The 24,649-nt window shown below is 38.0% G+C and overlaps 1 protein-coding gene across 1 annotated transcript in view; it reads left to right on the top strand.

The window, feature by feature from the left end:
• Positions 1-882: 882 nt before the first annotated feature.
• OCA2 (oculocutaneous albinism II) overlaps positions 883-24,649 on the top strand; it is a gene marked incomplete at its 3' end in the record, with an annotated part of 48,308 nt that continues 24,541 nt past the window's right edge. Inside the window, exons 1-7 of the mRNA XM_010077695.1 lie at positions 883-980; positions 1,586-1,774; positions 5,316-5,373; positions 6,247-6,319; positions 14,811-14,968; positions 16,595-16,677; positions 17,032-17,185. Of these exons, the coding sequence (XP_010075997.1) occupies positions 1,596-1,774; positions 5,316-5,373; positions 6,247-6,319; positions 14,811-14,968; positions 16,595-16,677; positions 17,032-17,185 (705 nt within the window). The remainder of the gene's footprint in view (positions 981-1,585; positions 1,775-5,315; positions 5,374-6,246; positions 6,320-14,810; positions 14,969-16,594; positions 16,678-17,031; positions 17,186-24,649) is intronic.

The raw sequence follows: 24,649 nt of genomic DNA, 5'->3' as shown, positions 1-24,649 counted from the left end.
CAGTTTTGAATGGAATAAAACCGAGCATGTCTGAATAATGGTGGTTTTGATGGGAAATATCTCTGGAAGAGCCAGGTCTCGGAGAGTGCTTTAAAATGGCTCAATTATTGATTTCTCCCAGAAGCCTGCCCCAAAGCTAGACCCCTGTGATTGTGCTGTTTCTTAAGCTTTAGGATTCACATTTTAGAAAAAGGCTTCTTAACAATGCTAAGCTGCAGTATGGCAAGAGGTGGCTTACTCTCTGTTAATTATCTGCAGCACCAGGACCAAGACTTGACAGAAACTGTTTGGAAGGGATTTTGCTGCAGTAATGAAGTACTTGTACTTCAAATAAAGCTTTCTTCCCTAATATGAAGGGTGCTGAGGTTACTGTAGGGATTAGTAGATTTCTGGTGATCCGTGCCTCAGATGACATTTATGGGACAGAAATTATCATATTATTTTATGGTTTATGAAGTATATTAATGTGGACTTATATGAATATGTGTAATTATTTACCTTTAGAATTTTGCCTCACTAATGCTACAGTGCAGTTGTTCCACTGTAAATTTAGGTGTCTAAAATATAAGCATGTGAGTGTAAGTTAGGTGACTGTTGCTCTTCTGGCATTCAGAGGGAATTTAATTGACTATTTTAGATGCTGCTTTTAGGAAAAGAAAAATTTGCCTTATTTTATTCACTAGAGTCCCCCATGACTATAAGGAAGCAACTACCATGACTAGTTCAAACTTAATGAAAACCTTAGTTTATGTGAACACCATTCTTAAAACATATTTAACTAGTTAGATGCAGAATATTGTAGCAGGATATTATTCTGTAGAACTATGGTGAATCATTGTACCGCAGACTTACTGTCTTTTTTTTTTTTTTTCTCTCCAAAGATATCACTTCAATTTTTCCAAATTATTTGGCTCAAGGTCAAAAACCACTGGATTTACAGAGAAGACACCACTACTGAAGGTTTCCTCAGAGGAAAATGGGTGAGTTACTTTCATTTTACTTGAAATTTTTTTCTAAGCTCTCTTCTATTTAATTGTGTATGGTTCTTTCTTATATCCTGACACCAAACCAGCTGGGAAATAAAGTGAATGGCAGGGTTTGTGAGTGGAGAATTACTTTGGAGGACCTTGAGTGGAAAGAAGGGGCTGTAAATGGGGAAGGGAAGGATGTAAGGTCTGAGGTCAGGGTGATTAAGAAAGCCCTAAGAATAGGCAACTGGAGGTCGTGTGCTCTCACTTGCTCCATGTGGTGTTACATCAGGTGCACTGGAAGTCACAGCAGAGGTATAGGCAGGGTCCTTATAGGGATTTACACACAAAATCTGGAGGTACGTCTGCCTGGTGCATCAGAGAGCTGGTTCTCCCAGGTGCACCTAAGCGTCACGGGGTCTTTCTTTTTACTTCTCAGTCTACCCAGCTGTGTCACCAAGGGGAGTTCAGTCTGTGCTGAATAAATCTCTTTCTATTAATTTTTGCATTAAACTCTCTCACAGTAAACCTAAGGATATGCAAGGTCAGTTGCATCTACCATCTGTTGAAATAAACCACTATTTTGTTTTATTATGTCTACGGCAAATGTGTGACAGGTTGCAGTGCATGGCTCTTCATAATCCAGATTTTACCACAGATGATGATTCATGGGACAACAGTTCTGCAGAATTTGAGCAAAGGTTTCAACTGGGGAGTGAAATGACAAGCTTGTCCAGATCTGCTTCTTCTGAGAAAAATGAAATCTTGGACAACCTTCATGTCAAGTTCAATTTGTCAAAGATGAGGTCTGAATTCAAATATTCATTTGTTTTTTCTTTTTTTTTTTCTTATTTCTGCAGGGATTAATTTTTAAGTATGGATGTCTAGAAAATGATTTATTTTCTCCAAATGAACAAAATAACTCCGTATTTAGGCTGTATCTTGCCATTCATAGTTTATAAATAAACCCTGATGAAATTGATTACAGCCTCTACCTAATGATCAATAGCCCCTTGTTCTTACAAGCATCAATCATAGCACCTATTCTAAATTTGCTAATAAATACCTTCTGTATTGCTTTTAACATTTATTTGAACTGTGTTTTAGAAGTCCCTTGGTTGATTCCACATCTTTACTCTTCAGTGATTTGTTGCTTTTATGGAATACTTCACTTTAATTAAAATATGTGTCTAACACAGTGTTTCTGTAGTCATTATAGCTTTTCACATATACACATTGCAAAATCTAACAGAGCTTTTTTTCTGTGTTTAAGTGCATTAATATATTTCACTCTTTACCTCGAAGTAGTCTTTTACATCTTTTAGGCATGGAGGAAATGGAATCTGTTAATATATTAAAAGATACCAGTGTGACAAGAGTTTAAGTTCAAATTTTCTCAGGATATTTTTTGCCTGGGATTTGACTAGCAAACCCCTTGATCTTGGATACTAGTTCTTTCTGCCCTTTACAGAATTTCAGCACTTTTTACTAGTTCGGTTTGGCCTCTGCTCTGCAGATTTGCATGGAGACCAGCACTGCATGTTCACTTCTCCATGTTTATCTGCGAGGCCTTTCCAATGAGATTTCCGTGCATCTTCTCCCAAAGTGTACATTGTCTTAGCTCATCACTTTGCAATTGTTTTCCTCCTTTCATCGTACATATGCTATTGTGTGGAGTGCCACTCTCCTGCACTGCTGAAGAACAGAGCAAGAGAATTTCAATGGCCGCAATTAGTGCAGTATGAGCAGATGTGAAGAAGTTTGGCAGGCATCTTACTTCATGCTTGTGGCAGATTTCTCTGGTATTTGAAGGAACAAAGGCATCGAGCAGGAGTGTAGAATCCATTGTTTCCAGTACAGCGTAGGTTTATAATCTGGGGAGCAGCGCATTTCTCTGGCAGAACTTCTCATGAAATATTTTCATTGCTATAGTGCGGGTTGTACATGTAGGGCCAGCTCCTTGGCTGTCATAAATCAGCATAACTCCACTGATAATAAATGGAGCTAAACTGCCCGACACCACATGCAGATCAGACTAAAAATCATTTGGTTTAGAACAGGGGGTGAAATCCTTCATAGATGTATACTTCGTGCATTTCCAACTGAAGTCAAATAGGATTGCTCCGGAGGCATATATCAGCACAGGATTTGGCACAGGGTTTGTACTTGCGTCGCTGTGCCAGAAGAGTGCTGTAGGATGAGACAGATTGCAAACCACGGGCGAGTCAAAGGCTAATCACATCTCAACTGTAAGCTGTTAAAAGCGCTGCTTCCCTCATACAAAATACAAATACAAAAAAACAAACAGACGGGATGAAAAGAGCCTTCTAAATTCTACATTTAATAAAATAACCATTTCCAAAAGCTTTTTATTATGTCTTGCCAGCTCCTTCAGATGATTTTCTCTTATTTACAGACAAGTGGTTATGAATTTATAAAGGCTTAATTAATGCCTTTTGATTTCTTGTATGTCTCGTAAATCGACTTATTGCTGTTTCTTGTTTCAATAATAATTTGAATTGTGTGTGTTTTTATTAGAAATGACAATTTGGAATTGCAAACAGAAAATGTAAAGTACTTTAAAGCAGAACCTATTTGGACTGGGCTGTAATAATTCATGACATAACAAATTCTCAAAAATACTGAAATAGAACTGTAATGTAGAGATGGGGAGAACAGATGAGTAGGATAGAGGATACATGACTAAGCTGGCACTAGGTATTTTCCATAAAACACACAACACAAAGGAAGTTATCACTTGTGAGGTGCTAATAATGGCTTTTGTTGTCATTCCTCTCTTTCCAAGCCTTTATTATGGTCTTCCCCCTCTCTGCTGCCTTGTTTTTCACTAGAGCAGAGCTACGTGCCATTTCTGGAAGAAGCCACCGAGCTGGCTTCCCTTCCTCTCCTCTCTCTTCTCTAGATTTTTATGCTGTGCAAAGTTTGTGTAAAGTTGCTACTACTTGTATTTCGTAGGATTTTGTTGCCCCTTTGTATCAGTTCGTCTGTGGCAACATGTTTTTATTAGCTGATGGGTTTTTTTTTCCCCTGCCTGTTTAGAGAATTCTAAAGGGGAAGAGATCTTTAGAAAATAATGTTTCTAAAAAATGGGTCTCCAGTCACTCATGCTGTTTTCAGTCAATGAACTTGATTTAGGGACTTATTTCCACTGTGATTAAAAATTATTTCTGACTCTTTTCAGACTACTCTGCTTTAATGTTTTGTTCTCTAGTGCCTGTCAATGCAACTATTTATTGTACTGTTCCCTTCTCAACTAATTATCCTAGTAACTTGAAATGTTTTCCTCCTTGCTTGTCACGAGGCTTAAATCAAACCTTACATTTGTCATTCTGGCAGAAAAGCAGTGTTTGAATGTTTACTTTTGAAAAAATGGAATAAGAACATCAATGCCTTCAATTAATGAAAAGATTTAATAAGGGCAAATCGCCAAAAAGAGTTCTGTAAATTAAGATATCTGTGTAACATACTGATGGGCAGCAAGAAAATAATTAGTTAAGAGCTGCCTTTTGTGGGAAGATTAAAAAAGATGGTAATTTAAAAGTGCTAAATCTTAAGATTTCTTACTCGAGAGCATGCATTTTCAACATCCACATTTTAATTTAGAGTTATTCTTGCTTAACACACTCAGTAGTAAGATCTGACACTTCAGAAAATTTGATGACATCAAATCAGATCTCCAGAACTGGGCATTTCTTCAAAGGGTGCAGATGTGCTATGGAAAAAAAGATCTGATTTTGCTAGTTGGTTTATCTAGAGATGCTCATGAAGTATATTTGGTTTAAAGAGACACTATTAAAGCTGAGAGATTCTTAATGCTTGTTCTTCAAACTGTCTTTTCCCAACACCTCTTAGGATGTACATCACAAGTCCACCGTTGAGGGAGTCGTTCATGCCACCACCGCTCTATGTGACAAGCTGTGCTTTCTGCTCAGCCGTGCCACCTCCCTGCAGTGGCAATGCTCCTTTGCCTCCCTGGGAGGGACCAGGGCGAGCTGATGGGGCTCTGGGTCTATTGGGGGACAGCACTATCAGCAGAGAAGTGGCTTTGGGTCCCAGCACGAGCTCATGCTGCACTCTGAGGAGTAAAACCTCCTTCCTGTGCAATGAAACCTGTCTGGCAGCCGGCCTGGGACAGGAGACCCTTATAGTCACTGAGGCTTCCCAAGCCCCTGCTGAGCCCGTGTAGTGGAGTCCGTACTCTGATGTGGTATATTATCACCCCTAAGTGCTCATCATGATGATTCTGATATGTCAGAGGTACTAAGAGAACAGAAAAAAAATGTTTTAAACTAGCCATATAGTAAATATGTGTTTCTTATGTTTCAGATGCTGTCTAAAATTCCTAAAAGTTTCAGGCCTTTTTATCTTTGTAGTTGTCTGCTCTGTAAGTACTGAATTAGCAACCCTCCCCCTTGGCTCCAATTCCTTAGTTCAAAATGAGGTGTGATATTTGGTCTTAGCTAATAAAAAAATGTATTGAGGGTGGGGGAAAGACAGCAGAAAGTGAAAATACTGTGCAGGGACTTATGCCTAATCAGACCACTGTTTGGTGCACGGGCCACCACATTGGACAATGTGGCAGGGTAGGCAGTTGAGTTTGAGAAGGCAGATTAAACTCAAGTTTGTATGCCCTTAAGGGTTGCTCGTTGAATTTAGGATGAGTCTTTAGATACTGGCTAACATTTGGGGAACGTTCATAGGAAAAATTGTACTGAGGAGGATGCACCAGCAATCACAGCACTCCATGGTGTGAAAGGCAGAAGGCCGTGAAGAGGGCTGCCAGCGTGCTGCCCTCTGCTACCAAAGTCTTCAAAATCAGCAACATCTTAGACTGTGAGACTTGACAAACATAAAAAGTTGGAGTTTATGCTTTTAGCTGCTGTGAAGAACCGTTTTTTTGGCTACCGGGGCTTCTGTGTCAGAGACAAAATAGACGACACACTGTATTTCCTCAGATGAGTGTTGCTTTCCAGATAGATCCTTAAGATTAGAACTTTGTCCTAAGAGACACTTGGATAAAACACATTGAATATGTGACTTTGGCAGTAATTTTATGGAAGGAGTATTAGTAATTCTTGTCAAGTATCCCAGGGCTGCTTTTCATCTGTGTTGGAAACACTTGAAAATACTGAAAGCAATCTTACAGTTTAATGTACAGTTTGAAAGAGTCTTATTTAAGTATTTGAGATTAGGCTTAGCATGTATTTTTTTAATTTTTATGTTATTAATGAGTGTTTGGTCTTTATCCTTGCCCTAGATTTTATTTGGCATTTATCCAGATCAAGGTGTGCCCTGGCAGATGTTGGCTGTGTCACCTCTGGAAAGCTTCTGTATCCTTCTTTCATTGAAAAAAACCCAGAACTGAAGTTTCATTGATAAACTGGTTGAATGGGTGGGTGTTTTCTGTCTTATACCCTGAGAGGACTGGGTATCCTCAGAGCCTGGGCTGCATATAGGGATGTCCTTTGATGCAGGCCACAGTCACGCTCCCTAGCCAAGTCACACTGAATGACACCTGTCTGGGGCACCTTGTGGTGTCTCTCCAGTGCTTGTGTCCAGTCTCTGCATGAAGCCAATAGTGTGGAAGTGTGTTGCTGTGCCAGTGGGATCAAGGTCCAGCAAATATCTGGGACCATAGCTAGAACATGCACTTGGCTGCAGCAACTGCACCGCACGTGGGTTGTATACTGTAATATATTTGTAGTGTACACTTGGACCATGTTGCTACCCAGTGAACTCTTTCAAAAGCAGGAAATTAGATGATTCACAGATATGTTTCCAGAAACAGCTTAGCCCAGCCGTATGTATGGTTTTGTGCATCTGTAGATATTTTTAAGTGGATGTCCAGATTCCTTTCCAAATTTTCTATGCAAAATTACTCAGTAGCGAATTTAAGTCCACAGATTGCGAAGAAACTGTCAAAAGAACAAGCAACAGAATAACCCAAAATAAAAATTATTCATTGCAGGTGAATTGAGACCTGAATGTGTAAAGTTTTGAGGGATGCACATTCAATTAGTAAAGAAACAAAAAAATTTGTAATTAAATTATGTCTCTTGTTCCCACTACATTTCTAGTTTAATCAGTCTGGTTCACAACCTGCTTGGCTCTTATTTCACTAGTGTTAGAAGGTGATTTACCTATAGATATATTTCACAAGCTCCTGGCAGGTCTTGTTTTGAAAAGGTGTAATAGGATTTAAGTGTTTATTTTTTTGTTTTTTTTTTTTTTTTTTTTTTTTTTTTTTTTTTTTTCTGTTTAACTTGGCAGTTCCATAGCTTTGATCAGGGAGAGTCCATTTGAAATGGATTTTACTATCTGTATTCTTACTGTTGCCCTTAATGACACAATATAACACAACAATTTGTAGGGTAAATGAGGAAGAAAAGGTTAGTGCTTGAGGACCATTTATAATTAAATGTTGAGATTGCTTTTTGCAGGAAAGCAAGTAAACATTTAGCAGGACCAGTGACCATTTCAACTGTAAACTCGTATCAGTATCCTGTTCACATCAATATTTTTGTCCTTGAAACCATTGTTGAGAGCTCCTATTTGTGTGTGGTCTCAAACAGCACCAGGGCAGTCATGACCCAGTCTGCCAAAGGAGAGTGTATCGGCAGCAAGTCTTTGAGTTCAAGTTTTAGTCAACTATCATAGCATAACTTGAGGATTTGCTCTCTTTCCACAGATTTTGTGTTGGAACCGTAGCTGCTGCATTGTACACATTGACTCTGCAACCAGTTATTCCTTTTACTTGTTTCAGAGAAGTGCTAGTGGGACTGGGACTTGAGTACTAACGAGTGTTCCCATATTTCACATTTTACTTATCACTTCAGGATGCTTTAAGCCAACTAGCTGTCACATGGTCAGAATATCACATTCCCCTTTTTTCATTGACAAACCTGGAAATGAAGCTTCTTAGTGTGTATCATGTGTGTTGAAAACTGAACATTCTTTCTCTGCGTTCCTACCTGAGGTCACTGAGCTGGGGAAAAATATAAGACACGCAAGCAATCCAGCAAAGCCATGCTTCATTTTCAAGGTGACGTGGTAATTCAAGCAGAAGGGTCAAGGAGAGAGATTGCATTTCTAAATGAATTTTGGAAAAGGGACAAGAAATTCTGAATGTCATCTCACCATTGCTGACAGTTTTAATTCGTGAAGAAGTAAGCTCACATGGTTGTCCTCCACTTCGTTGCATAGTGAAGAAAGCATTCACCTTTTTGGCTAGGCTTGGATAACATTAACAATTCACACAGCAGTGTTGAAGATTTGATTTATGCTGGTTGACAGACTGTGGTATTCCTAGGGGATGTTAGGTGCTACTCTCTGAATGTCTACAAGGATTTCATGGTAGGCTGGCAGGTGTGCTGCAGGAGTCCTTGCCACAAAACCCTTAGAGGTTATTATATGATTCTGCTTTGGGTGGAAAATAAGTCTCTTAGCTCATATGATGCCGAATAATGCAAGTGAACACTCTCTACTTCTTGCTCATGCCTCAAAGGCTCTTAAGAAATGTTAAATGGGTACTAACCACTGCATACTTTCTTTTCTTTTAAATTTTTTCCTCACATTTCTATTTCTTCCCAGAAATGCCCATGCACATTCATGTGTGTGTTACAGAAGCATGCTCATGCATACAATGTGTCTGCATACACTAGAAAAATCAAAACAAAGTTTGAAATATTTTTAAAACCAAAATCAAGTGATACCCTTTGGACTTCATATCCTTTGTCATCCTGGCATCACTTGGATGTTTGTGTTTTTTTGTGTCATGCGCCTTAGATCTCAGGCTTGCTGAGAGGCAGGACTTTCTGTCTCCGGTGCTGGGAGATGCCTGCATCATCTGGGGTGGGGGTGATCTGCTTTTCATACGACATTTCTTTATCACTTTTCCACTTGCTCTAGTTCCTGGTTTTTTTATGTTTCTATACCATTATGTCTTGTTTGGATTTACTCTAGCTGTTTTTCTTCCTGTTGTCCTCTCTTTTATTAGCCTGCTTTTATCTCCCTTTGCTTTGCCCGTCCCCATGGGTACAAACCCGCCATGTAGCACTGAGTTGTGTTGGCTCCAGTTTCTGGAAACAACACCTTGCCTCCTGTGAATTAATAGGAGTTTTTGAGTCTGTAAGATTTTTTTTTTTTTTTTAATACTGAGTTCCCTGTCAGCACCAGATACAAATTCTGTGGGTCTGGTATAGTTTTTCAAAATAGTGTTAATATTGTTCCTTTTTGACAACACTTGGGATTTATTGGCTTACATATTCTAACAGTCAGTTTTCTAATACCAGAAAGCAGTAAGTTTATACTGATGCCTGGCTGGAGGATCCTTTTCTGTAGAAAGCAAGATTCAATACCCCCGTTGATGTAAATGCACGAAGCATTTTCAGATCTTTTGCTCAAAAGCTGTATGCTAAGTGGGGAGCATCAATAATTAATAAGATGATGTGTGTTTGCAAAGTGGATTATAAAAACAGAAGAAGAGATGTAGAGGCTGGAGAAATTCCAGCATTTCTTAGTTTAGTTACATATACCTGTTCTAAGACATGAACATTTTTATTTTCTGTAACTGTTTGGCCATTCAAACCTTCAGGTAACTTCTCTCCATTAACTGGTTGGCCAAAGAGTGAATGAGAAATATTCTTGTTCTCCACAGCTTACATAGATTTTCAGAAGTGAAGAATCTTCTGAAATGTTAAATATACTCCGTATTTGTTTCTTTGTTTTTAATAACTTCTGCCCTGTTCTAAGCAAAATTTTAATTTTTTCTCCACCAAAGCGAAACAGACAGGTGGAACAGAACTGTGCACTAACTTTTTGAATTGAACTAGGCTTTATGAAATTAAAAAATAATGGGGATTTGTGGATGCTATTAAGGAATTATGCAATAAAGCTACGCTGTCATTTAAAGAAGTATCTGTCTCCCTGATATAGTGCCTTCTTTTCTTTCACTGTACCTGATACAATTATTGCTATTTCTACACTTCTCAATAGTAGTAACATTTTCTTTTCACAAGAAGAAGTCAATCTTCTTCCAGCACATTTCTGTGCAATGGGTCTCACACCTACCTTGTTGAGCTGTGAATTTCCATCTTTACTCTGTCCCTGACAAGTGTTTCAGTGACAATCTTCCCTCTCAACCTCTGTACTTGTTCCAGTTCCTGTTATAGGTGAGGAAAATTTAGATCAGTCTAGGTGAAGCAATTTCATTTTCCTTTTTCAGAACTTCCTTCTCTTGGACCTGAAACCTCATAGTAACTGGGGAGTGGATTGTGAATTCTTTCCGAGCCTGGACAAGGATCTTGCACTTTTATAAGTATATTTTGAAGCCTTTCAGTCCTGATCTGGTAGTTTGTTTAAGTGTTTGATATCTCCTCAGTAAATTTTTGGAGCAAAGGCTGACATTTTGCAGGGCATATATTTGCAGAGCACACAGGGAAAAGGGTTTCTTACTCACTTGCTCTTTAAGTGAAAAACAAAACTTAATGAAAATACATAATCTCAGGTCATGGCTGAACAGGTCTCTAGTCAGTCCAAATCAAACAAAACCAGAGATATCGAATTGACTAGTCAGTGGCCATTTTCACTGACTTACCTGCCTCCTCAGTAGCTCTGAGAGATTTCATCACATCCAGTCCATGATTAAGTTCTCAAATTCAGAAAATAGATGTATTTCAATAGCAATAATATGTTGAAACTTACATCATTGGCTAGATTTTTCATTTCATTTGGATTCAGTCGAGCTATTTAGAACAATTCCACATATGAAAGTTGATGGGGAGGCTCTAGACTGTGCAGACATAAGATGGGTAAATGTGCTGACCTTATTATCAAATTCCTTGCTGAAGTTGCATGAGTTTGAATGATTGGTGCAACTGTTTTAATCATGGAGCAAGAAGAGGTCTCTAGGAAAACTTGTAAGCATGCCATGAGCATTAGTGACACTGAAAATCACCTTTCCCACTCCCTGAACCAGATGTATATATAGAAAGAAAGACTGTAAGGCAAAGAATATAGTCAGCTTTTAGCAGACTTTCCAGCTTCCATAGACGTCCTAAAAATGGGTTCAACTCCCAGGGAGCATTAATTAACTTAATGGATGAAACAACTTCTCTAATCTCTTTAGTTCTTTTTCCCCGTTGAATTTTTTTTATTTTTCATTTTGCAACTCTAGATCTCTACTGTCAGACACTCCTCTGTCATTTTTCCTTTCAGAACACATTTAAAAGTCATTTATGTTTGTTGATGTCTTGGAAACGTACTAAGCATTTTGGCCTGCGGGCGATGTTCAAGATGCTAAGTAGATGGATGAAGACCAGGACCACATGCAGAGGCCAGCAAAGAAGCAGAATCTCAAGGCATCATTGAGAAAATGCTGCAGAAAAGAGGGTTTATTACGGATTCACAAAACTTCTAGAAATTGTGGACCACAGAAGGAAAGTATGGATTGAATGCAGATAAAAATGGAACCACATTTCTGGCACTCGGAAAAAGGAAAAAAAAAGGTTATGGAGCAGTCTTCAGATGGGGAAACCAATAGGTATAGAAAAGCATGTGGTTCAGCTTGGTATATTGTGAAGGGATGATGTAAAAACAACCTCAGAAGCTATAAACAGGGATAGGACATCAAAAGAGAAAACTGAAGAGTGATGAAGAAATAACCCCAGTTAAGAACAACATGTAGAAATAGATCCTAAGACCCAGGAAAAATGCCTTCTTTAAAATAGTGATATCCTAGAGAAACTAACATGAGTGACCTTGTCATAAATCAGTATCAGTAGTACATGAGCACCTCGGAAACTTGGTGAAAAATGATCAATAGACATAGTATTCTTTAGAGTAAACAAAAAAAGTGATCCAAGTAGATGTTAAATAATGCCTAAAGTCAGCCATCTGCTTGCAAATATAACAGAGAATCTCTGTCAATCATGGCTTTTCAGCTGTCTCTGTACCTGCTGAATTAATGGCATGATGGAGGGTAGAGCAGGGACTCAGTATTTCAGGAGAGACTCATCTCAGCTACACCTGAGTTACTCATCCTAGGCTCATTTTATAGTTAATAGAGAGAACTGAATCTTCTCATGAGCGATTCCCCTCATCTTCGTGTGGTGGTCTAAAATGAAGCAATGAATTCCATCTCAAAAGTACCTCCTTTTCACTTGACAGGATAATTCACAGCAGTAATAGAATTTCAAGAACGGAACCACATAAAAATGAGGCAGCTTAGCTGAAGTGAAATAAAGAATAACAGCTCTGGCTGTAAATATTGTCAGGGAGATTTTTTGCCACATTACAAAAAAAGGTTTAGAAAAGAAAAAAGTCCCAGCATGGTCAAGTTGCAGAATAAAAGGGGATTTTAAAAGTAAAAAGATAGTTTTCCCAAAAGTTAGTCACATCTGAATGATTGAAATATAGAGGGAATTCCATTCTGTCAATTCAAGGGAAATATAAAACCAAGATAAGGCAGAATGAAAATCATCTGAAGAGCAGGCTGATAAAAAAAAAGTCACATTTTGATTCATATAAGCGTGGCTGAAGTTTTCTCCTGGTTTATTTTGATTTCACCTTTCATAAAGCCTGTGATCTGCTGAAGTCTAACATGGAATTATGTGAGAGTCTCTAAATATTGTTTGGAGAAAGATAACTCTGGTGGGATTTCAGGGCCTCAGTGCAGACTGGTAAATGATGTTCAGTTCCAATTGCCATCAAAGGAGAACCTGTTTTGCTAACGCTCTTCTGGTGGTTTTATAAATGCACATGAAGGAATGGAAAAAATTCTTAAGTATCTGTATCTTTATAGGAAAAGAAGGAAGGAACCATTCTTCTTGAATATAAAGTTTAATTCCTCCCCTCTTTTAATTTAACCATCCTTTATAATAGCTCCTGAATGTGTCATCTAGGTAATTACAGGATTTATTTTAAAAGTATTGCTTAAAAGGAAGCGGCCATAATTATATGCACCTGAAGCTTTTCAAGACATAAATTACTGGCTACACTCATAATAAAAGGCAGACTGTCAAGAGGTGTCCCAAATCATTGGGTTAATGACTTCAGGTCAGCAGGCCTTTCAGAAGGTATAATTAATGTCTCTGGTTAAAGTCATACCTATAGTTCCAGTTGAGACAATATTATGTATTAATTAGGACACAGAAAAACTGTGTTGCCAAATCACACTTAAAATCTTCAGAACCAAAGGAGAACTGTTGTAATTTGTATTTATGCTCTCTAAAGGCTGTGTGTGTAAATTCTTCTGACTGGATTTGGTCTCCTGATTTGTTTCATTTGAGGTTATTTTTTTATCCTTTCCTGTGTGATTCCTTTAAGCAATAGATGTGTGGGAGGGTCGTTCTTAATGAACAGCATGTGGGTGACACTGGTGGTGATTGCTCTGCTCACTGTGGTGAGCAGGGTGGCATTTATATTACTTTGCAACACTTGGGCTATTCATCTGCCACTAGATCTGCTGGGGTCATTTTGGGTTAGTGTGAAAGATGTCTCTTTTCTAGATCCAGTTCTTCTGCTGAGAACGTGGACAGGTGCAACAACTCTTCTGAAGATGAAGGATCCCTGCATAATGTTACAAAGCTTTCCCCAGTACAGACTGGTCTACCATGGCCTCGTTTGGGCTCCCTGGGAAGCAGGGCACAGCACTGCTCTGAGTTCTCTCTAGCTATACTGCATTTTTTCTTCTGTTAAAATCTCAGTGTTCCATACTTTTTTTTGGCAACAGATTCACTTTTTATGGTATGCTCAGTTGAATGTTAGATGTTAAAACTGTTAAGATACTCAAGCAGGTGATTAAGTTGCATAATTTCAACAGAAGGTGTATGTGTAAAATCAAGACTTCTTTTCCTTTGTCAGGATTTTTTTGTTGTTGTTGGTGACACCTTATCTTTCTATCTTGTCACAGATAGGAGCAAAACAGCTACAATATTGCTCTATTATAGTAACAAATGGACTCTGAATGGTTTAAAAGCTCAGGGTTTCCCCAAACCCACAGGGATGATTCTTTCTCAACCATGCCAGAAGCGGACTATCACAATAGTGAGTTTAAATAGTCCTAGATGTATTGGGACTAGTAGAGCCAGACTTCCAATGGATTTGTGGATTATGGTTAACTGATTTCTCAATTATTTTAGACTAGGAATGTAGTTCCTAAATGCTCACCTCATGCTAGATTCACCTCATGCTAGATATCCAAGAGAGGAAGAAAGAGAAAGTGGATGAGGGAGCTGGAGGAGAAAGAGTTTGTGAGTACTCCAACCAAGAGAAGCTTGAAAATTTGTATTTGAGATGTTTGAAAAATTGTGAGTGCAATTTTGACCAACAAGCAGATCTGCTGGCATCAATAGGACATTGATTCTGGTTTAGTTTTCCTTGTGGCTGGAGCTTCCACAGTGTTCTCCCCAGTATAAATTCTGTGATGTTTAAATTGCTGAGCTGATGATGCAGCCTTTCATCTAGCACAAGCTGTTAAAAGAGCTTTACTTCTCTGTTTCTCTGTGTATTTCCATATGCTATTTCGGAGCTTTGGTACCTTTACAGTGTCAGCTGAAAGCACTGTTGATCTCAAAGTCACTAGGAAAGGACAGATGTATTTGTTCTGAACCCGTAATGTCTGTTTCCTTAGGAAACGTAGCCAAACCAATGCTACCTGGTGAGGAAGTGGACGCCTATTTTGTTCTTTTCATAGTTTTGTAAGCATTTTAGCTGAAGAATGTGTTTTCAATAGAAGGTGACTAACTTGTAGTTTTTTCTGGAATTTGTACAGTCTATACTAGTTTTTGCTGGAAATTTACACCTTAACAATTTTATTAACAGCTATGAATCTGACCGATTTTCGTGATTCTTCTCTCTTGAAGTTAGACATGGGAGGCCCATTTGTGGCAGATGTAGTTGATCAGCAAAGGGAAGAATACATTGTAGTACAAATCAGTCAGACTGAAGATGCTGGATCAAGGAGGAGACGCCAGCAACAGGTGATGGTCTTTAAATTTTCTTGCATTCTTCTGAGATGTGTTTTATCACTTATATTTCATCACCATTGTGTGGATTAAGTGGTTGTACTTTTCCTGGCTGTGAAGTGTGTCAATGTCAGCACTAGAAAACTTATTCTAATAAGAATGAAATTACATTTTCTTTTGTCTTTATAAGACTTAGTTTAGCTTCCTATATTAAAATTTTGTAAAACTTATGCCCCTTGACTGACACTTAGCATGGAAGCTCTTGTGTTTAAAATTGGCAACATTTCAAAAGTTGTCTTAGAAGGAAGAAACAAATGCAAAGTGTCTTTTTGCACTCACTGAAATACATTTTCACATTTTGTTGCAAATTAGTTTCTCAAATAAGTGTCACATTTATTGGCTTTATTTCTCTTAAGGTTTTCTCATTTTTTATGTTGTTGGCAACAAGTTCCTGCTGCCCTCTTCCAGAGAACTCGGTGAAGGAGGAACTTTTGTAGCCTGTCATTGTATATCACTGAAAAATAAAAATAAGCTTCATAATTTAATAAATAGCATTGACATACAAACGACTGTCTCTCATTCTGTGTAAGTGACAGGATGGCCTGCTTCTATCAGTGAGAGCACAGCTGAACAATGCCATCAGCATTTTCACTTACACCTGATCTCACAGTCTACATCGAAAGATTAGTCCCACGACCTCAACATGGCAAACAGCACCATAATGGCAATTACTCTCCTAAAATACCCTAAAATACCTGTTATGATTAGGCTGCTGCAACCTGTGCTGCTGACAGTGATCCCCAAGCAGCCTTCAGGCTGGCATGCCAATGGTGGTCCTGACATGACCAAAGGAGTGGGTAACCAAAATAAACTTCTCTGCCTGCGTGCTCCCCAGGCATTTATTTGTGTCAGATGTTCCAAGCTGGCTGATTAAGCTGGTTTTTTTTCCGCACTTTGTAGCGTATAGGGTCATGACAGGCTTAGGATTTAGGCTACAGTTAACCAAATCTGAAGTATTTTTAAAGTTCCTTTAAAAAAAGAGAGAATATCTGTATTTACATTTGAAGAGTATTTTTGGTAAACTTTCATGAATATCAGTGTGTACTAATGGGCAAAGTTTCAGAAAGTGTTTATTTTCTGAAGATTTTTTTTTTATTTATTTTTTGATAGAAGATCAGCAAACAGGAATTTTGTTTACTGAAATTCTACTATGTCCTCCTCATAATGTCTGGGTGTATGACATTGCTCCTGGGCCTTTCATTATCTGTACCTCATGTGTGTTAGTTTTCTTCCCAGGCAGTCTTTGGGAGTGAACGATATTGTTGACCCTGAGCCTAGCTGCCCTAGATTGCTCCATGTAGCCAATGCAAAGTGTGATTTGGCATCCCCTCTCTGGAACACCTCTTGAACGTGTCTCTCCCTTCACTGGTTGAATGAGGGAATAAGGATGTTTGCTCCAGCCTAAGCGCCTTTAATATACTAATCAGATAGAATTAGTTTAGGCTGGTGTATATTATGCCCTGTCCACAAAAAATTCTCTTAAATGGACAGGAGAGAGAACAAAGAGGATAAAACCTTAGGTCAGAGACATATCTCTTTCACTGACTTTTACTAATGCTGCCAAATGTAACTCTTTTGCAGGTGGTATATAACTGGTCTCTGCCCTTAAGTTCAAGAAGAAATCATCAAATCATCACAACTAGAACCTTTCAGATACCAAACAGGTTGGCCAAGAGACGGAGAAATGATCCATTGAAGTAGCTGTTTACATAGACTTGATTATAAAGGAATATATAATGTTTTAAAAATAATCTATCACTGCCTGTTTCAGAGGGGCAGGAAAGGATGATGTCTTGTGGCTTTTTAAATGGATTGTACAAGGCTAGTTTGTACTTGAATTACTTTCCAAACAATTCTATTTAGAGAGATAGAGTGAAGATGTTTGAAAAGTTGCTTGCAATCGTAAAGATATAACACATATACAAATATTTATAGGTACTCAATATAGAATTAATGCATAAATAAGACTAATGGTATTTCATTCTAGAACTAAACAAACCTTCTTTTCCTTTTGCCAGAGGTACCATCTTCATAAATGTTCAAGCTTTCCTGCAGGAGCCTGGAAGTGTTCCTCTCTCCATGAAGCATCAATACCTTCATGCAAATATAGAGGCACAAGTAACAATTGCATCCATCATCTTAGTAGGTGTCTACGTGCTGATCATACTGGAAGTAAGCCAATTTTGTTATTTTATTTTATTTTTCCCTTACATTGTAAATGGAGCACCAGGGTTTCATTCTTGGGCTTTAATATACTTTAAAAATGTGTATATGAAGCCTTGCTGTACCATCAGTGTTGCTAATGGCATGAGTAAGATATGTGCAAGGAAATTGTTCTGAATTGTAACTAATTTTGGCAAGATTAATGTTACACTGATCTTGTGTATTTTTCTATTAGGACCTATTAGTGCTTCAATAATTTAACAGGATTATAGTTTGGCTGTGAGAGTGAGAATAAGTCTGGGTTATAAAAGATGTGGAAAATCTGGTTTTAAGTTAATTATTTTTTAAGATAAGGTAAAATGAAAAAAAAGCTTTGGTTGTTCCCTTCTCTAAGGCACCTCAAACTATGAATTTAGTGTACTTTTCAAAGGTTAAACTGAGCACACTTTTTAATGAGTGATATTTAGAAATTATTTTACAGTATTATTTAAGGTGGAAATGGAGTTTGAGTTAACATGAAGAAGTCAAGGGACAGGGAAATTTAAGCATTTACTGCAACATCATTCCAAAGCCTTGAGGCACCTAACCCAATGAAAATGCATTGTATCAGCACTAGCAATGGAAAACATGTCAGAAATAACAAAGGGCTCTAGCTGCCTTCTTTGAATCAAAACCACTTTCTGTCTGATTATCTTCAAATAAAGAACAGATATGCAGGTGATGGGACTTTTTTTTTTTTTTTAATTCATGTGAGCATCCACACTGTCAATGAATTCTCCAAGTTGAATCACACCTGATCTACACTAGTATGAATCAGAGAAGTGAATAAAATAAAATCTACAAGGTGCTCCATAGTAAATGTGTCCAGCATGCTCATTTTTCTTTCAGAACCTTTGTGTATTTTAAGCTTTTCATCCTGTTGCCCATTGAACAGGTAAGGTAGGTGAACACCTTCTAATCAAATATCAATAATGGGTGCACACAACCTGACAGATGCTTTAATGTTGTTCAGCAATGGTGATGTATTTATGGAGCTAAAAACGCCTCCATGTACTTTCTAAATGAGCAAAGAGATATGATATTAAGCATGGAGGGGGATTGGACTAGATTTTACTATAAATATATGTAAGCATGCAGCACAGTATCAAAATAATCTTAATACTTTTAAATGCAGCTTTTATTTAATAAAACCCACAACTATGCAACCCTTTAGCAATTACAAAAACCTCAGGTTTTTAATGTATGTGAAGGGTGGTTTCATGTTTGCATCCTAGAAATCTGCTTTGGAACAATTCATGTGTAAAAGGAAAAAAAAAAAGCTTGAAGCTGAGAAGCAAAGACAAGAAAAGCATGCGTTTTCCCGCTGTTTCTAAGAAAAAGCTTTAGAACAACTCATTAGCTTATTTTTTCTGTGAAAAGGTCAAGGAAAAGTTTCTGTTGTTAGCAGAAAAAAATACTCCTGCAAATTCAAAGGTAGAAATAGATACTTACAAATAAACTCTTTTGAATTTTAGAATATGGAAAGTCACCTACTGCATCATGATGTTAGCTGTTTTCTTTATAACATCTGTAGGAATGACAAATGCTACAATCAGAGTAAATTTTAAACTATAAAGATACAATCTGGAAATAACTATCATTGAAACAAAAATTGACTATTGTTTGGTTCCTTCATAGATCTCTTGCAAGAGATGGATGTTAGTATTGTTAGAATATGTGGCTTACCTTATATTCAGTATTTATAATTTTCGTGTTGGAAGTCCTGCTTTCTCAACACATTGCTCTCTATTCCATTAACAGTTATCATTGTTAGGGAAATCAATTGGTGTTGCTGCAGGAGCGATCTCTTGTGGATTTTCATTTTCAGTGTTGCTGCTCCTCATCTTTTATCAGTCTTTATTAGTTTCCTGTGTTTTATTCATTATCATTGGCATTGCCAGTTCAACTTCAGAGAGTGTGGACACCCAAACAAGTTTTAGAGCTATATTTTCACATATTTTCTTATAACGATGAAGAAAGAGGAAGCATTTTGTCTGTTACAACTCGCAAGAGCCACGCAAAAGCATGCCTCTTGCTCTTCCTGCACAGCCCTTTCCCCCAAAGGTGAACCATAGATCTCGTGCCCACAGCCTCCCCAGCCCCATTGTCCTCATCTTTTAATCCTTCCTTCGCCTTCTCCCCTTGCTCTTTGTTACCTTAGTCACCAAGGAGTGTGCAGGAGAACAGGCTGCAAGAGCTTCTGCCTCCTGCAGATGCAGATAATGGGAAAAGCTGGTGAAGTAAGAGTTTCCAGTTGGAAAATGAAGTGCACTTACTGTAAACTGTCATCTTCTCCAAACTTGCACCACTGTAAAGACACAGGGTAAAATGTTTGCCTCCATGTTGGCATGAAATTTTATGTCAAATACCAGTCCTTGTGGAGAAGTCTTACTTTCTCAGAATGTTCTGTTCTTCAGAAAACACATGAAGTTGTTGAACTTTGTTTTGTGAAGCATTTATTTTAAGTGTTGTTTCTTTTGAAAGTGATTGTATGTCACATATTCATAAACTACAAATATATTTCTGGTAAAAGAAGATGCCTCTTTTTCCTCTTTAATTTCTAAGGATTTATTTTTTATGTTTAATGCAAATATGAATATTTTCTTACTTCACAATCCTACTCGGCCCCTTGATTTTTTTGGTATATTGCTTTTAACTTGCTTTAGATAGACATCTCTGAGTTACATTTTCTGTTTGAAATATATGGGTTTTTTTCTTTTTTTTTTTTTTCCTATGTAATCATCCTTTCCTTCGGTAACTAGACATTAACTCTCTTGAAATTGACTTTTCTGTCAAGTATCGATCAGTTCCCTCTTTACATTTCAGTCTTCTGTTCCCTCCCCTTCTCCCAGAGGAGAAAGGAGAAAAAAATTCTGATTGAGAAGTTGAAAAACAATTAAAACAAAAAAATTGTAGAAAAAATAATTTTTACATTTTTCTGCTTCAAGCATCTTTGTTCTTTCAGCTGAGTGTGTTTTGTTTTTTGCTTTCTTTGATTTCCATTCTTTTCCAGCAAAACTTTTTTCTGTCTATGTAACTAAAGTGACTACACTCCATTCACCCAGATTCAATAAGCAGTGGAGTGTAGTTGTTTCTGGTGGTACAGCATAGCAAAGAAAAAGTAGTGTGGATAAAATCTCATTGTTTCCTCTTCGCAATACAGTAAGAGATCTTTGATTTCTCCTCTTTTGCCTGTATTTGTTTACACAGAGAATGGGACAATATACTGGTTACTCTGAAAAGAAATCTATCTGCCTATCCATATCTAAAAGACAGAGCTCGTTAATTTGAATGAACTGTCGTGTGCACTTGTCCAGTATTTTCCTTTAATAATATATGTTTTGTGTTGTGCACTAAAATGGAGTGTTAGCTGTTTGTGATACTTAAATTAAATAAATATGAAGGTAATGGCCTTCTAAAAGCTGTTTTATAAAATATTTTATTTAGTCAGAAGAAAAGATGAATAGCATTCATTGTATTAAAATAATAAAAAAAGGAGATACCAATAAAAATAGCAAATGGCAGAAAAGTGATACCAATAAGTATCATAAATTTTCCATAGAACTTGTTTTCTTGTAGGAGGTATCATTTAGTTTCATATCCTGTCTTGTAGTTAGCCCTAAGAAAAATCTGGCCAGGATGCCTTGCCAGGCATTTTAATAATCTGACATACTGAATAACACTTATATGTCTGTGGATCTCCTTAAAACACCAATACTTGAAAGTGCAAGATCTGGCCTTAAAAGCTCTAGCTTCTTACTAATGTGAAGCATGGGCTTATAATCACAATTTTTATTACTTTAATGGAAACAGAGTGTGTCAGTTTCTCTCCATATTACTTTTCTATTATTAACTAGCTTAAATTATGAATAAACATCCCTTAAGCTTAATTTCTTTAACTCAAAGCAGAATTATTTTTAATAAACAACAGAAATTAGCTGCAGACAGTAAAACTTTTATGTGGTTCAGTCTGACCATTCATTTAGCATTGTGGGCTGGTTGCACCAGTGTTTTCTCCCAGGAAGCATTTTTACAAATGAAATAAGATGGTTGTTATTACTACTGTCTATGCTCACACAGTCCAGTTTTCACTTATTTCCAGTAATGAGGCTATTTATTTGCACATGGAAAATTATGCTTCAGAGAGGAAACAGCAAAACAGAAGAAATATTCACTGATATATGAAACATACTACTAAGTGACAGCAATAGGGTAATCTTAAGGGAGAATTTTTCTGATGAGAAAAGTCACAGAAACTAGTGATCATCTTACTCAGCATGGTTTCTCACTTCCCATCCATTCTCATATTGATCTGTCCTTAAATACAGACAGAAAAGAGTGTGGATTAGAGTGTTCCCAGCTTTACATATATCCTACCAAAAGATTGGTAGCAAAGGGATAGAAGAAAATCCATAGCCTTTATTGGAAAAGACAGTGTAAAAAAAGCCTTTATAGGAAAAGACAGTGTAAAAAAAAAAAAATCAAAAATTGTAGCTGCTGTTCTCCCCGGGGTTTGTGGGAGGGAATATTACTGCTTTCATTTGTGCTAGGATAGAAAAATTGTGAAGGGGAATTAAAACACTGCTGTATAAAATTAGAGGCAGATTATCAGAACAAATAATCTATCCTCTTTGGTGAAGAGACCAAGCCATACTTCAGTGGGCAAGAATAAAGGTTTTCCCCCATCTGCCCTCCTGTCTGGGGATGAGAAGGAGCAGAAGAGCCCAAGACTGGGGCAGATGGGAAAGCCAGTGCCCCTGGGTGTGCCAGCCAGCTTCTGGCAGGCCTGGGATGCTCTCCTGCACACTCTTCCTTCCTTGAGAGAGTACTGGTCCTGACCAGGGGGGTGGAGAAGGCTGCCTTGATATTGGCTTGATTATCTGCAATATTTTACAGTGAGGTAGAAAGGAGCCAAGAGGGTACAGTCCGGAGAGCGAACTTCCCAGCCCAAGGGAATCATAAATGTTGTGACTCTGGGGGCTGCACAGAACCTGAATCCAGTGTAGTGAAACCTAAAACATAAAATCTAGTAGAAAAATACAGCTTGAAAAAAATCTGTCTCCCTCTTGAGTAGGCTGGCTGCATCCTTCCTGAGAAACATGTACTTGTGGGTCTGGTTTGCAATCCCAGTAACTCTAAAGCACCATTGACATTCATAAGTTTACTCTTTTTTTTCCTGTGTGGGTTTTTTGTTTTTAGTTTTTTTTTTCTCCCAGCCAAAAGTGTACAATATAATGAAGGCAGTCTTGCAGTCCCCACAAATAATGCATTTAGGACATAAGCTGAGGGTGTGCATTGGGAATGGTATCAAGGCACGTTGAGCAGATGGAGGCAGCAAAAACTGCTGAGATAGGTGCTGGAGGACTGGATTGAACAAGGGGATTCAGAAATGGGCTGGATCCATCTGTCCTGTCCCCCAGAGTGAAATATTCACCAAACAGTACCCTAGGTGTTCTCTCAGAGAGAAGAGCCTGTGACTGAGCTAGCAATTAGGCAGTATGGACCATCAAGGCTTACAGTCATTCCCTGCCTTTCTCTGATTTAGGAGGAGGGTGTGACCCTTGTGCATTTTGACCTCTGTGCATTTTGAGAGGCTCAAAATGACTTAAAAGCAGCTGCATGGGACCATTACAGGTTTTTCCTTATGAGGAGGATTGGATCAGTACCCCTGAGGTGCTGGAATTTCTACCACTTTTGGGTAGAGCAGAGCTACTGCCCCCAGCGAGGAGGCTTCAACAGGACAGGGCCAGTACTGGTTAGATAAACTACAGTCATTTCTACCTGCCGTAACTTCAACAAAGGAAGTGTAAGGGAAGCAGAGATTGCTGTAAGATAAGGACAGGGTAGATGAAAGTTCAAACAAAAATACAGTATAACAGCAAGCAAAATCCTCATCTGGATCCCAGCTTGATATGTTATAACAAGTTTTGTATTATCCTATATGAATATTGATTTTACACTGACTGTTGCCTGTCTAATTGTTAGATCTATCTTGGTAGAAGTCTATCTCTGCTTTGAATATGTGTGCTTTAAGGAAAAATATCTTCTTTTGAGTTCTATGGTACTTCTGCAGTATGTAAATTGGCCTTAATTAGGAACTTAATAGGAAAAAATTGCCACTGGATGGTGCTGCTTGCTATTCTAAGGACTTGATAGGATTATGTGCTTTAAAAGATACTGTCACCCAGGCTCCACTTTTTGCAGAACGCTATTTTTTGAAATAATAGAAGTAATATTTTCAACACTAAGTGCAGAAACTAATTTCCAAATGTCCATTTTCTATTTTCCATTTCCTTTTAAAACTAATTTTGAACTGTATTTTGTTAAATTTGTGAAGGATTCTCTAGCACAAATGTGTTGTCCTGCCTTGCATACCATGTATGTTGCAGGTTGATTTTTTTTTTCCTTTTCTGTTTGAGACAGGCAAAGGAACATTAAATTAGCTTAATTGAATGCTGCTGTTCAGATTCTGCCCTGCCTACAGCAACTAGAGGAATAGAGAATCATGAAGTGTTAAAATTTTAACAAGGTGTTAGAACACACATACTCTTCTAATTCACACAAACAGGGATGAAAACCACTCAGCTTCTTTTGGAGCCTCAAATTGTGTCTTCCTTCAGCAATAGCAAGGGGGAAATGGAATGAAAAAACATGAGGGAGTGCAGGGGGTAGGCTTGGAGTGAGATATGATGTCATGATCTAAAGAGGAAAGAAAATCCAGAAAAAAAATGGAGTGAGAAAGAGAGGAGATGTCAGGGATGAAAGACTCTCTAGAGGCACTGCTAGCTAGAGCAGGTATCTCCCTGTGAAGGTAATGCAACTGCTGCAGTTTGCTGTACTGTTGTTCATAGTGTATGGCTGTAGTTCTGTATGGTCATACTACCCTACTGTTAAAAGAAGACTGACGAAGATTCACAAAGGCAAAGTAAACGAGGTTTGCCCCTCAATTTTGTGATTTGCTATGTGTAATTTCTTTATTAGAAATTCACAATCTTGCTAGTCTTGAGGTTGCTGAGATAATTGGGGAAATACAGATAGTGGCATCTTCTTCAGAAACTGCAGATAGAACGAGGGGAGTCTTATAGTCCCCGTGAATGATGTTTTTAGGACATAAAAATGAGAGTGTGCATTGGAATGGTTTTAAGGCACGTGGGGTGGATGGAGGCAACAAAGCTTGCTGAGGTAAGTGCTGGAAGACTGGATTGACTCTTGCAAAAAGGTTTTGAAAGACTGAAAGCTTGTTGCCAGGCCAGCCTGTCAATAATACAACAGCTTTTGTCATGTCAGCCCACAGTAGCGGTCTGGTTTATCATCTTCTAGGTACTGCAACATTAGTCTTTTACTGGCTCACGATCAGCTTTCTCTACTTCATTCATTGAGCAAATGTTTTATTGCTAAAACATTACAGGAGTGAGATTCCCTGGCACAGAAAAA

Source organism: Pterocles gutturalis, unplaced genomic scaffold (assembly GCF_000699245.1).
Source record: "Pterocles gutturalis isolate BGI_N339 unplaced genomic scaffold, ASM69924v1 scaffold6948, whole genome shotgun sequence".
Lineage (NCBI taxonomy): Eukaryota > Metazoa > Chordata > Aves > Pterocliformes > Pteroclidae > Pterocles > Pterocles gutturalis.
Note: the sequence above shows the minus strand (reverse complement) of the source record. Positions and strands in the feature narration are given on the sequence as shown.